The sequence below is a fragment of the Protopterus annectens genome, chromosome 2.part1 (genome assembly GCF_019279795.1).
Source record: "Protopterus annectens isolate FY-2018-M chromosome 2.part1, PAN1.0, whole genome shotgun sequence".
NCBI classification, from domain to species: Eukaryota; Metazoa; Chordata; order Ceratodontiformes; family Protopteridae; genus Protopterus; species Protopterus annectens.
The window spans coordinates 366,602,671-366,616,576 of NC_056729.1; the positions used below are offsets into that span (position 1 = coordinate 366,602,671).

The following is a 13,906-nucleotide window of genomic DNA, read 5'->3' on the forward strand; positions in this document are numbered from 1 at the left end:
AGTCCAGGTAGGTACATCTCAGGTCATTCACACCAACATGAACAATGACAGAGTCATATTTGTACTTGTTCTGGAGTGACCTGAGTGCTTGTGTTATGTGGCGGATTCTGGCTCCCGACAGGCAGCTAACAGTAACCTTCTGCTTGTCCAGCCTAGTGAGTGGGAAGTCAGTGTGCCTGACTATAGAGTCACCTATTACTAGTGTGTTAGGTATGTTATTTCGCCTTAAAGGCTGTGATTGTGCAGCACACTGATTTAGTATTTTACGTGTTGTCTGGTTTGTGATGCGAGGTGCAGGTTGTTTGGGTGTCTGCTTTGCAGGTCTCTGATGCTTTGCAGGTTTTTATTTAGAGCCTCCGAGTACGACTTTGTGTATTTATGTGTATTTTTTGTCAGTGCTGGTTTAGTAGGTCTATGTGTGGCTGAAGGTGTGGTGCAAGTGTTAACCTTCTCCTCTTGACTGTCTGTTCCAGTCTTGGGTGGAGGCAGCTTAGCCTCCAGTTTGGCTGTATAATTGCATCTCTCGCATATGTTAATGTTTTGTGGTAGGAGGAGGGGATTGTCTGTGTACAGGAGGCAGTTGTAACATTACCTCAGGATACCCAGATTCACCAGCTGGACTGGAGAGTACACCTGAAATTGCCCTTTGGTCATGCCTGAATAGTATGGTGAGCTGCTTAGTCGCTTGGGTGGTGAGGGGTGAATAAAGAGCCTTGCCCTGCTGGTCAATCAAGTGTCAGGGTATATTAGTGCTTGCTATTAGGTCTGAGCAAGTGCTGGGGTGTAGGATGCTTTTTGAGTGCTTAGGCTGAGAGTTAGACTAGTTTCAAGGGAAAACCTGAAGAGGAGACAGTGGAGCCGGGAATAATTTAACCACCACGCAAAACCGTGCAAACATGGTTTTTATAGCAGGGAAATGAAAGTGAGAGAAATTAGCCCAAAATGGCCAAAAAAACTACTAACTTCTGGGCTGGAACCACTCCTCCAGGGACAGATAGGCTGCTCAAAGCTCCCTTCTCTCACAGGTGAGACTTCCTTCTATCCAAGTAAAGTATGGTCAATTCAGAAACTTGTAACACAGCCCTGAATTTAGCACTAGCCTGAAAATTGGGCTCTACTAGCTTTGAAAGGCGGGAAACCAGGAATTTTTATTTTTTTTTTTGTTTGTTTTTTTAAAAAGATAAGGCAAAAACAGTAAAAGTGCACTTAAAACAGCTTTAAATGACTACAAATGATCAGAAAAGGCTACCGCACTTTAGTGTGTAGCCTACAACAGTTAAACAAATTATTTAAACAAAAATGACTTTTTAAACGTGCAGGCAGTCAAATAAGTACAATATGTGAATAAAGCAAGCTTTTAAATCACAATAAACGCTGGAAAATCTGTGTTTAGGCGGAAAACAGTTAAGTACAGCAAGAAAGTACAGAAAACTGATACTTAATCACTCCAAAGTCTCTCTTCTAAGCTAGAAGGCTTGTATCAGTTTAAGGCTTTCTAGTGCTTTCCAGTAGGTTAGTTACAGGAAAGATGGGAAACAAGCGCAGATGTGGTCTTTTAAACCAGAAAGTTGAAAGAGATGGACAAACTATTCAGATGGTCAATAAACTACAATTTCTGGGCCAAGAACCACTCCTCTTGTGGTAGACAGGCTACCTAGTGCTTACCACTCCCACTGATAAGCTAAAAGGCTTTCCTTCAACACAGAAAGGCTTGAGGGGCTCAGAAGCTTACCAACAGTCCTGGATACAGCAACTCTGTATCTGGACTAGGCTAGTTACAGGAAAGGTGGGAAGCACGCGCAAGTGTGGCTTTTAAACCAGAAAGTTGAAAGAGATGGAAAAAAACTGCCCAAACGGCCAATAGCTACAATTTCTGGGCCAGGAACACTCCTCTTGTGGTAGATAGGCTACCTAATGCTTACCACTCCCACTAATAAGCTAGAAGGCTTCCCTCCAACAGAGAAAGGCTTGGGGGGGCTTAGAAGCTTACTAACAATCCTGGATACAGCAACTCTGTAACCGGACTAGGCTAGTTATAGGAAAGGCGGCAAACAGGAGCAAGTTTGGCTTTCAAACCAGAAAGTTGAAAGAGATGAAAAAAAACTGCTCAAACAGACAATAGCTACAATTTCTGGGCCAGGGACCATTCCTCTTGTGGTAGATAGGCTACCTAATGCTTACCACTTCCACTGATAAGCTAGAAGGATTCCCTCCAACACGGAAAGGCTTGGGGGCTCAGAAGCTTACAAAGAATCTTGGATACAGAAAATCTGTACCTGGATTAGACTAGTAACAGGAAAGGCAAGAAACAAGCGCAAACACAGGCTTTTAAATCAGAAGGTTGAAAGAGATGGAAAAGTTTCCCAAACGGCCAATAAACTATAATTTCTGGGCCAGAAACCACTCATCCTGTGGTAGATAGGTTACCTAGTGCTTACCACTCCCACTGATAAGCTAGAAGGCTTCTCTCCAATACAGAAGGGCTTGGGGGGCTCAGAATCTTACCAACAATCCTGCATACAGCAAATCTGTACCTGGACTACACTAGTTACAGGAAAGGCGGGGACCAAACGCAAATGCAGGCTTTTAAACCAGAAAGTAGAAAGAGATGGAAAAACTGCCCAAACGGCCAATGTACTACAATTTCTGGGCCAAAACCCACTCCTCCCATGGTAGATAGGCTACCTAGTGCTTACCACTCCCACTGATAATCTAGAAGGCTTCCCTCCAACACAGAAAGGCTTGGAGGCTCAGAAGCTTATCAACAGTCCTGGATACAGCAGGTCTGTATCTGGACTAGACTAGTTACAGGAAAGGCAGAAAACAAGCTTAGAATTGTTTTTTTTTTTACAGGAAAGCAGGTAAAACAGCAGTAAATACAATTCAAATTGCAGCGCAGGCTACCACACTTGAGTGTGTGGCAATATTACGGCAAATACTGTTTAAATAAATGCAATTAAATTAACAAATGACTAAAAACAACTGCAGAAGGCAGTAAATTAGAAGGCTACTAACAAGCAGTAATAAGTGTAGAGTAAGAGTGACTGAACAGATAGCGCACAGAACAGCAACTAAGATAGTTACAGTAAGAGCAGCTGAATAAAATACATATATATTTTATTTATTTATTTATTTTTTTTTGAGGGAGGGAACAGAGCAGGATTAAGAGGCTACAGGGGTTGTCCTTCCCAAATGCTCTCTTTGTACATAGTAGGAGTGCCTGAAATCAGAATATGATCTCACTGCATTCAGTTGAATGAGCAAATGAGATGGGCCCAGAAGGAGTATCTAAATAAAAATTTACAAGAGGGGCGGGCAATTTCAAATCCACTAACATTAACACCACAACAAGAACAGGGAGGGTGGGTGGAGAACTAACTGTAGAGACACAGCCACAACTTTCAGTTGAGTTAATATTCAGTGAGAAACACAAATAAATAAATTAAATGCAGAACTATATGAAAAAGAGTAGATAAAAGTGTACTTAAATTCACTTAATACGTCCAGTTGATTTCAGGTAGATCATAGCCGGAGCAAAGCTCAGATATTAAGCTATATATATATATATATATATATATATATATATATGTGTGTGTGTATGGGTTCACTTTATAACATCGAAATACTGAAATGTCGAATTTCAGTATCTCGAAGCTATAAAGTCGAATGTTAAAAATAGCGAACGTTCATAATCGCAAATTTGACGTATGTCGAAAATATGTCGAATTCGTGGTTATGAAGTTGTGCTATGTAATGTCCGGGTTTGTGTTTTGTGTTTTGTTGGTGCGCGGTGCCGTGTTTGGATGTAGGTGTTATGTCAGGTAAGTGAGTGTTTTGTAAGGGTTTTGAGTGGGAGTTAGAGTGTGTGTGAGGGATTGGAGAATGTGCGTGTGTGAGTGAGCTTTTGTGTTGTGTTTGTGCGATCTCGGAGTTAGTATATATAAGTAGGGGGGGTGTGGGGGGTGGTGCCCCCTGCTTATGTGTGTGTGAGTTGTGTATGTGTGTTGTTTTTTTGTTTATGTTGTGATGTGGGTGTTGTGTTGTATGTTTAGTGTAGTGTGTGCGGTGTTTTCGGTTATGTGGTTTCACAGTTTTTGTTTGTCTGTGTTTTATGGATTCGGTTTTATAGTCTCGAGATACTGAAATTCGATATTTCAGCATTTCAAGGTTATAAAGTGAATCCATATATATATATATATATATATATATATATATATATATATATATATATACATACATACATACACACACACACACACACACACACACACACACACACACACACACACACACACACACACACACACACACAGAAAAAAATTGAGGATTCAGTAGTTTATTGTAAGGGATATTTTTTCATTGACTAAAACCGAAGGTCTTTATCTATATAAGTGGTCTGAAAGTTATCTGTTTTTAAGAAAATATACTTTTAGTAGCTACCTGCAGTTATTTAAGCTTGTTAGCAAAAGTTGCCAAATGATCTATTTATGTAGTGGAAAACAATTATGCAGTATGCACAGAGCAAGTTGTAGATTATTATTTCTTGCTTGCAACATGTAACTGCATTATAGTGACTAAGTCATAGCTTCAACTTCTGCTAACCGAGTATTCCATTTATTTTAATGGGTCAGAGGATTTGATAATTTAAAGTCTGCACCCCTTTGTATACATCACAGAGAAGGTATACTGCATTTGTTTAAGCAGACAAACAGATACTATCATAGCAAGTGCAACATGTACTGATTCAACAATGAATATTCACTTAAAGGAACAGTGACTCAAGCACCACTGCATGGGTTTAAGGAGTGAATAACAGAAAATTAATTACCTGTGTTAATAAGTGCATAGGATGACATGTGATGGTACGTAGTTTTCCTACAGTTCTGTAGACTGGAAATTAATTCACTGGATTGTTTTCACTAGTTAACAAGAACATAATTCATTCAAATGGAATATCTGATATTTAAAATAAATATGGAATGTGCCTTTCTGTTTCTTAGTGATGCACACGGTGTTGACCTATTGTATAGTGAGAATAATTTGAATGCTGAAAAGTATGGATTGAAGTAGAACAGAACTGAGATAAGACATTAAATGAATGGATAATGAATGGTTTAAAAATTAACAATGAATGTTTACATTGTAGGAATTGATTACAAATCCTGCCCTACACGGAAACAGTGCAGCAATAACCCACTGAGCTCTTTTTGGAGTCAAGCTTCTAAAACTGTAAGTACACAAAATGTCTCACCACTTCTGTGTTATACAAAAAGAAATAAGAAAGCATTTACTACTCTACAACATTAATAGAGAAACAAAAAGTTTGTATTTTTCTTCAAAATAATCCAGCTATTTGAAGAGCATGCATTTTATTTTAGGTAGAAGACTATAATAATATCAAGTCCTTTGTATCTAGTGTTGTGAAAGTTCACTAAACATTGTGTAAATTTTGAAAAATCCTTCCAAGGATAGAGTAATTTTTTTTTCAACATCTTCATGTCCAAATAACCACCAGAAAGGTCCTGTACCATATATTACCTAGTTATAAAACTCCTTCTAGAACCAAGAAAGCCACAACACCTATCTAGATGAACTAGAATCACTCAGTATTAAGCCCAATACTATATTCCTAAGTGATTTAAATTATCCAACTATAGGCGGGGAAACATACACCACCAATAGTACACAAGCACAGAGATTCTTGGAGTTTTTCAGTACAAACACCCTGGAACAATTAGTCAGAGTACCCACTGGGGGGACAACATCTTGGATCTTGCCCATATGGGGGCATCTTGCATCATCCCTTGCATATCTTTGTCACTTGTTAGGTCTGACCATAAAGCCATCTCCTTTGAAATAAAATTGAAACCAGAGATCCCTTTCACCCAAGGTACCTACAGAAGTTTATCTAAGTCAAACTATCTACTCTTACGTGGCAAGCTTCAAACCCTGACCAAACCCATTTAACTCCACCGAATATGCAGAAATGTACACCACCACACTATACCCTCCTGCAAACAACTGCATAGTCAGCTGTACCTAGTAGAAACAAGTGCAGGACAAGACAAAGACCAGAAACAAACCCATAAGGAAACCAACACTTGTTCCAGATTCAGAATACAACTCAAAAAGCACTTCTTCATCCAAGCCAAATGCTTCTGCTTCAACACAAAATACATCATCTAACCTATCTCACTTCTGTGTCACTTTTCCTCTCTCAAGATTCACTGAAGACTGACCTACTTTAGAAACTAATATATATATTGTACATTACAATCTGCTTGATTGTACATTGCACTGTGATTGTTCTGTGTTATGAATACACACAGTTTTTTTTTCTATGTAATTAATCTGAACTACTCTGTTATTGGTTACATTTCTATATTTTTTGTTTGCGAAATGTTTTGTATTTCACTCAGGCTGATATTTCACTCAGGCTGATAAATAAATAACAAATATCAACAAGCTTTACAATAAAAGGAAAAAAAGAGTAATAGCCAGAATGCTAGAGTCCTTGCCACTGAAATAAACAAACTTAGGATCTTAATAAAAAATCCACCAAAGCCAAGCTTGAGGCTAAAATAGCTCCCCTAGCCAAAGAGAATCGCAAGGCCTTTTTTAGTTATGTTCATAATCTCAGAAGCACAACTTTGCAATGCACTGAGCTGATTGTGAACAATGGTACCTACACCAAGGGTGAAGATATAGCCAGCCCACTGGCTGATAAATTCTGCTCAAACTTTACCCCTCTCCCCCCTTCATTTGTCCCTCAAGATATCCCTCAAACTGGCTCACTGCCAACTGTCACACAAGACCAAGTCTTTAAACCACTATCAAAAGCTAAAAATACTGCATCGATGTATCCTGACAATATCCCTGGATGCATCTTAAACAGCATGAAGCTCAATTTAATCACCCATCCTAACAACACAGTTCAATCTCTGCCTTCATACAGGTTTGGTGCCAAGAGAATGGAGAACAACTACAGTCTTTCCCCTCCATTAGAGAGGTATAGCTCTCAACTGTCCAGATTTTCACAGAATGTCCAGATTTTTGCCTCATATAGTTGGTAAACTTTTCATAAAATGTGTGGCTTTTTTGGCTTATCACTGAGGATTGAAGTAACTAAATAATGACATACATTTGAGTTTCATACTTTATATCCTTCAGAAAATGCATTCTAATACAACTCCTGTTATTATAGTATCTTTCTAGGTTTATAAGAGCAATGTTTCTAATACATTCCTATTTTTGGGCCATTGTCCATTTATTATTTTAGGCTTTCTACAGATTTCTTGTGATAAGAGATTAAGAGGTATGATAAGAGGACCTTCCACAGATCCAGGCAATTACAGACCTATAAGTCTGCCCAGCCTAATATGTAAAGTAATGGAAAGACTTATGAAACTAATCAGTAAGGACATAGTGAACCTCCAAACACTGGACCCATGTCAGTTTGGATTTATCAAAGGCGTGTCATGCTTACACAACTTGGTGGACTTTTTTGAAAAGATCATCACACTAATGAATGAAGGTAAAATGCTACATAATGCATACCTCAAGCTGGCCAAAACGTTTGATACCATCCCCCACTTAGGTATAATAGAAAAGCTAAAGAAACTGAGAATAAACCCCTATATCATCCCATAGAATGTCAAATGACTCATAGATAGGGCACAGGAAATCAAAATAGGGGGCATACCTCCACAAAGAGGCCAATAACTAGTGGAGTCTCCCAGGGTTCTTTGCTGGTACTTGTCCTGTTGGCTTCTACTTTTCTGAAGTAAAGGCCAATACCCAAGGGCTGTAGCTGAATAAGTCTGCAGATGACTAGCTAGGAGGAGGTATTGAGTCCTCAAGTGACTTAGCCATAATGCAGGATGGTTTGTCTCAAACAAATAATTGATGCCAAAACCATGGACTGAAACTAAATGCCAAAAAATGCATTATCATAACCTACCCCAGGGAACTACCACATTGACAATATACCCATAAGTGTTGATCCAGTTGTTCAGGATTTGAAACCTACAAGGAGAGTGACCTAACTTCCAGCTAACATGTCCATTATTATAAGAAACACCTTCTATGTTGTACAGCTTATATAAAGGGATTGTGTATAGATCTAGGGATGTCATTGTCCCAATAAATCAGCTCTCATAGACCAATCATTGAGTATAATGATCCCTTTGGCATGCATCTCTCCAGAGACATGCAACAACAAGAAAGCCCACAGAGATACCTTACTAAAAGGATATAAAGCCCCTGCCAAATATCTGTGTATGTATGTAACACAAAAGCTGAAACTAGACATTTAAAATACACCTGTTATACATAACAAGTGGGAATAATACCTTCTTATCATAATGATGCTTTCTATATTATCTTTAAATGTGAATGTTCTCACAGATATATACAAAAAATAAAGAACAACAAATTATACTGAAAAATGTGGAGTGCAAATAGTTGTACTACAGGAGACACAGTTAGATAAAACTGAGCATGTAAATTTGATAAAGAAAGGATTTCAGGATGGTTATTCAGCAGAATATCTGGAACAAAGAAAAAGGGAATACTTATATTACTTGCAAGAGGTATATTTGTAGTACTAAGGGACTACTGGCAAGGGAGGAGGATCACACTGGCAGGTATTTATATTCCACCTAAAACTGTTACAATGGAGCTTAAGAAAATTCTGGGAGAAATAAACAAGGAAATTTACTTATAGTTGGGGACTGGAATTTGATTTGCAACAGTGAGAATTTATCTGGAGAGCCTAGAAGGGAAAATATAATAAAAGTGGGTAGATATTTGAAATTTATAAAAATATTTGGCATGGAAGATGTGAATTCATTAGCAGGAGTTTGAAGAAAATTTACATATTATTCCCCAGGGTACAAAATGGGGCTAGATTAGACAGAAATTATACTTCACAGGAACATGTACATTTAATTGAAAGTTTTGATTCACATTCAATAACTATTTCAGATCACAGACCAATAATAAATTAAATAAAAATACAGGGTAATGAAATAAAAATAAGACACTGGTGCTTCCCTCCTATCTGATAAAAAGAGAAGAATTTAAAAGATGGCTAGTGGAAATTATTTGGGAGTTAGTATATATTTCTTCTGAAAATATATCCAGGGAGTAGGATAACATTAAAGTGGAGTTTAAAAATAGGGTAGAAGTAAAAGAAAAAGAGATATGGTTAAGAAATAACAAAAATTACTTAGAGGGACTGATAAAGTTTAAAATATTGCAGAATAGGGGGAATCACATAGAAGAAGAAAAGGAACAATTTCTAAGTGCTAAAGTGAAAATAAGGGACTACCCTGATATGCATGAGTTTAGAAAGATTGCTGGTAAGGAACTGTTTTTTTATTTTTATAATAATCCCAAAACGCAAAACGTTTAGTACAATGGCTCAGGCAACAGAAAATAGAATGGGTTGTTCCCAAGCTTAGGGAGTCTGTAATAAAATAACCAGAGACCCTGTGGAGGTATTAGAAATATTTTAGAAATGTTCTGAAAATCTGTATAAACCAGGGGGATGTGGGAATCAAGAAAAAGTACAAATGGAAATGTTTATGGAAGAATTAAATGTGCCAAGGTTAGGGGTAAATAAGACTCAATTACTAACAGTTAGGGCCAGAGGAGATGAGATGAAATAGTGATGTAAAACCAATCTAAAGAAGGTCCACAGGAGTAGATGGCATTCCTGTGGAAGTTTGGAAGTTAGGAGGGAAGAAAGTGATAAAGATCTGAAATGTTTTCTGTAACAACATTTTACAAGCAGGAGACACACCAACATCCTGGAAGAAAGCTGTGATGGCTGTAATACCTAAAGATAGTAAAGACCTATCAGATCCAGTTTCATATAGGGCTACTTCAATTTTAAATCATGATTATAAAGTGTCTATAATGGCTAAAAGAATGGCAAATGTGATGCCTACATTGATAAACATGGATTTTTGTGGAGGGGAAACAAACATTTGATAGTATTAATAGAACAATGATGATCCAGAGGAAGTAGAATGTAAGAAAATACCACTGTTGTTGGTGGGCCGTAATCTAGACAAGCAATCAGTAGAATAAGCTGGGCTTTTATGACTAAGGCAATGAAAACGTTTGTATTCCCTGATGAAATTAAAATGTTGATTAGAAGGATATATGAGGGATTGGAGATAAACATTAAAGTGTGTGTGGGGGGTCATTTCTGATAAGATCAGTTTGAGCACAGGAACCAGGCAGGGGTGTCTTCTTTCCCCTTTGGTACTTGATATTTAGAACCACTGGCAAAGAAAATAAGAGACTCAGAAATTCAAGGATATAATTGGTATGGTAGTCAAGAAATGTTGGCTTTATTTACAGATGATATAATTTTATACCTGATAAAACCAGAAAAGGACATTTCAATGTTTTGAAGCTTTCTGAAACAATTTCAAATCATCCCAGGATACAAAATGAATGAAGATAAAACAAAGGCAATGGCTGTAAACTACGTACCGACACACAAATTATTTCAGCAATACCAATATTTATGGGGACATGATAAAATGAAGTACTTAAAAGTATGGATTAAAAAAGGATTATGTTATAGCAGCTAAGGATATGTGAGGAGAGACTAAACAAAAGATAAAAAACTGAGAAATTGGAAGCTCTGTTTTATGGATAAGGATAACAAGAGACAAGCAGTGAAAATATTTTAGTCCCTTTAGTTTTGTAAATGGGTCAGGCATATTTTTAGCAACCAGAGGAAAAGTTGTGGATAGCAATTAAAAAGCATTGAATGATTTTATCTGGGAGGGGAAGGGGGCAAGAGTCAAGCAGGATAAGTTTATCTGTCCAATAAATCAAAGTGGTTTGGGATTACCTGATTTGAAGAGGAATTTCAGAGCTACACATTTAATTTTCCTATACATAGCACAAGCAAAAAGTTATAATTCAAAGTGGAAATGGATAATGATGAAATGGGGGGAGCTCAAGAAACAAGGAGAGACTGGGGCTTTGGAGGCAGATCCTTAATAAGAATAACAGTAACCATATATATTGTATTCATAAAGTAGCTGAAAGTATACTAAGAACTAAGCCAACACAGGGACAGAGAAAGGAAATTCTGTTGATAGGGATGCATGCAATTATGGATACAGAGAATAGGTATGGGGGCTGGGATTTTCTGGAAAAAGCTGGCAAAGGAACCAAAGAATGGAGAGCAAATAACTAGAGATGGAAAGGGAAGAGAATGAGAAGATGCCAAAAATACATTTGGATTTCAGGCTAGTGATTATCTTCCCTATCAGTGAATTAAGCCCAACTAGGGTTGTAACTAAGAACAAAAATGAATAATGTCCAGCAACCGGCCACGATAACACTTCAGCTTTATTCTAAAAACACACAAAATCCAACGACTGAGCGCTTTCACCAATCATTTGGCTTCATCAGAGTCATTGGAAAATAAAGTCCATCCATTTAAATAATGCCATCAGTTACTATGTATACCAATCAAACATGCACCCTAAATTCAAATCTTCACATTTTTAAAATGTACTAATAAATAAATACTATATTTACAAAACTATCTGATGCTTATTAAAAACATATACATATAAACTACCAATACATAACAATTGTGTATATAAGCTTGTGCAGATTTGAACATTTAAGGGAAGAAAAATCATACATATGTATTTGACCTCATAATATAATATGATATAACCACAGGCTGTATAAATATGCCACACAATTACCAGGTTTAAATGAAGGGGTGTCATTTACACCAATATTGAAACAAAGAGCTAATATTATTCCCTAAGGGGACTTTATGAAATGATTTACTAAATTGTTGTTTATTATGTAATCTATTTAATATGAAATATATTTAGAAGTACACTATAGATTAGTATTTATACTACTGAAGTGTTGTTGTGGCCGGTTGCTAGACATTATTCATTTATCTTCCCTATCAGGGTTTGATATCAGAGCATAGACAAAGAGAAAGGGAAAGAGGAAGCCTAAATGAATGACCTGCACTGGCTGAGTTTTTAACTGAAACTATAACATAAACTGCTGTTAAAAAGGAATAGCTAGTAAGCATATAAAATATTGCAAAATAACTATAGGAATCAAAGAACAGATCAGCAAAAAATTGAAAGAGATATTAGATGTGCAATTCACAAAGAAACAATAGGAGGGTACATTTATGGCTCCCAAATATGCAACAAAATATAGAAGGTTTAAGATTTTTGCCTGGAAGTGTTTGCAAAGCTATTGTACTTTTATAACCTAAGCAGATTCCAAAGACATTTTCCTCAGGTAGATGGCAGATGGAGGGGTGATGGGGAAGAAAGGAGCACTTCAGAGCATATGTTCTTAGAGTGCAATGAGTTGGTAGATTTTAAAAATTCCCTACAGAGTCCTTTGTCAGGAATACTGGGTGAGCAAATGAGTGTAACTAAGGGTATTACTTTCTGAGCTGGGATACAAGATATGAATTGTCTAGACATAGCAAGGCCTTGTTAAGTTTAATTCTGGTAGCTGCCAAAAAAAGCAATTACTAGAAAATGGAAATTAAAATCTAAAACAACTATACCTGAAGCAGTGAATATTGTAAGAGAGATAAAAGAACAGGAAGTGGGATATTTAGAAAAAAGGTAAGGGTAAATTACATAGACAAAATGAAAAATTGTGCGAACAACACATGCAGAAAAATGTTTTGGAGGAGGAATGAGGTTTAATAAAAGGCAGGAATTCAACAATTTCTGCAATGTTGCTTTGATTATACAATATATAACAGTGTCTGTCAGCCTGGGATGACATGCTCGACAAGCCACGCTGCTTCACTAGGGACGGCTTGCACCTGTCACCCCTGGGCTTTCAGATATTGGCAAAGGCTCTTGCCACTCCCATAGTGGCTTTTTTAGGCAAGGCTCAAAAGTCAAACCCACCTCCATAGACAGCACAATGAACAAGAAACTAAGGGTAATGCTGCTAAATGCCAGAAGTCTTAACCTCAAGATGCATGCACTCGAAGCTCTCCTCAGTATGGAGAACATCGATATCTGTGCAGTGACAGAAACGTGGTTCAAGGCTCCAGAGAGCACCCCAGCACTACCAGGTTATACCTCATATCATGCTTTTTGACCCCAAAACCCGGACCGAACCACAAAAGAAGGGGGAGTTTCCATATTTATCAAGGATATCCACACCTCCAGGTTAGTGGCATTGCACAAAGTATCGGAGATTATCCATGTGCAACTGACAGTGGGCAAGACTGCTTTTCAGTTTATAGCATCCTACAGACCACCCTCTCAAAGTCAGGAATCCTCCTCGACTTTCCTGAAAACATTGGAGAACATGAAAATCTCTCTGAACACCATTATATTGGGCGACTTCAACTTCCCAAACATAGACTGGGAGCATTACTCAATCCCCAGCACCTTAGCCCAAAGGTTCCTGGAATTTATAAACTCAAATGCTATGGAACAACTAGTCACCACTCCCACAAGAGGGGAAAACATACTAGACCTGATAATTACCAACATGGGGACTCTATGCTCCATACCATAAGTATATCCCTCATTGGTAAGATCAGGCCATAAATTAATTTCACTGGATATCCACATCCCGACCCCACCCCCAGCCCAGAAAACCACAGTGAAAAACCAAAGTGGAATCCTTCAAGGCCCCAGTGCCAGTGGAAACTACGGCCCAAACTGCAGAATCCTATATAAACGCATTCTACGGACATCTCCAGGAATGCATGGATCATGCTATCCCAAACGAAATCAAGACCCAATCATCCAAAGGCAGGTGTCCAGTCTGGTGGACCCCAGCCATAAATAAACTGTACAACAGAAGGAGGAAGCTACTACATGATAGAGAAAAATCCCTAAAAGGGAAGGCATCT

At 37.8% G+C, this 13,906-nt stretch overlaps 1 protein-coding gene across 2 annotated transcripts in view; it reads left to right on the forward strand.

The window, feature by feature from the left end:
* Positions 1-13,906, forward strand: part of LOC122794069 (ADP-ribosyl cyclase/cyclic ADP-ribose hydrolase 2-like) — a 459,871-nt gene that overhangs the window by 380,705 nt on the left and 65,260 nt on the right. For both annotated transcript variants that reach the window (XM_044062206.1, XM_044062205.1), the window contains exon 4: positions 5,147-5,229. In XM_044062206.1, the coding sequence (XP_043918141.1) occupies positions 5,147-5,229 (83 nt within the window). The remainder of the gene's footprint in view (positions 1-5,146; positions 5,230-13,906) is intronic.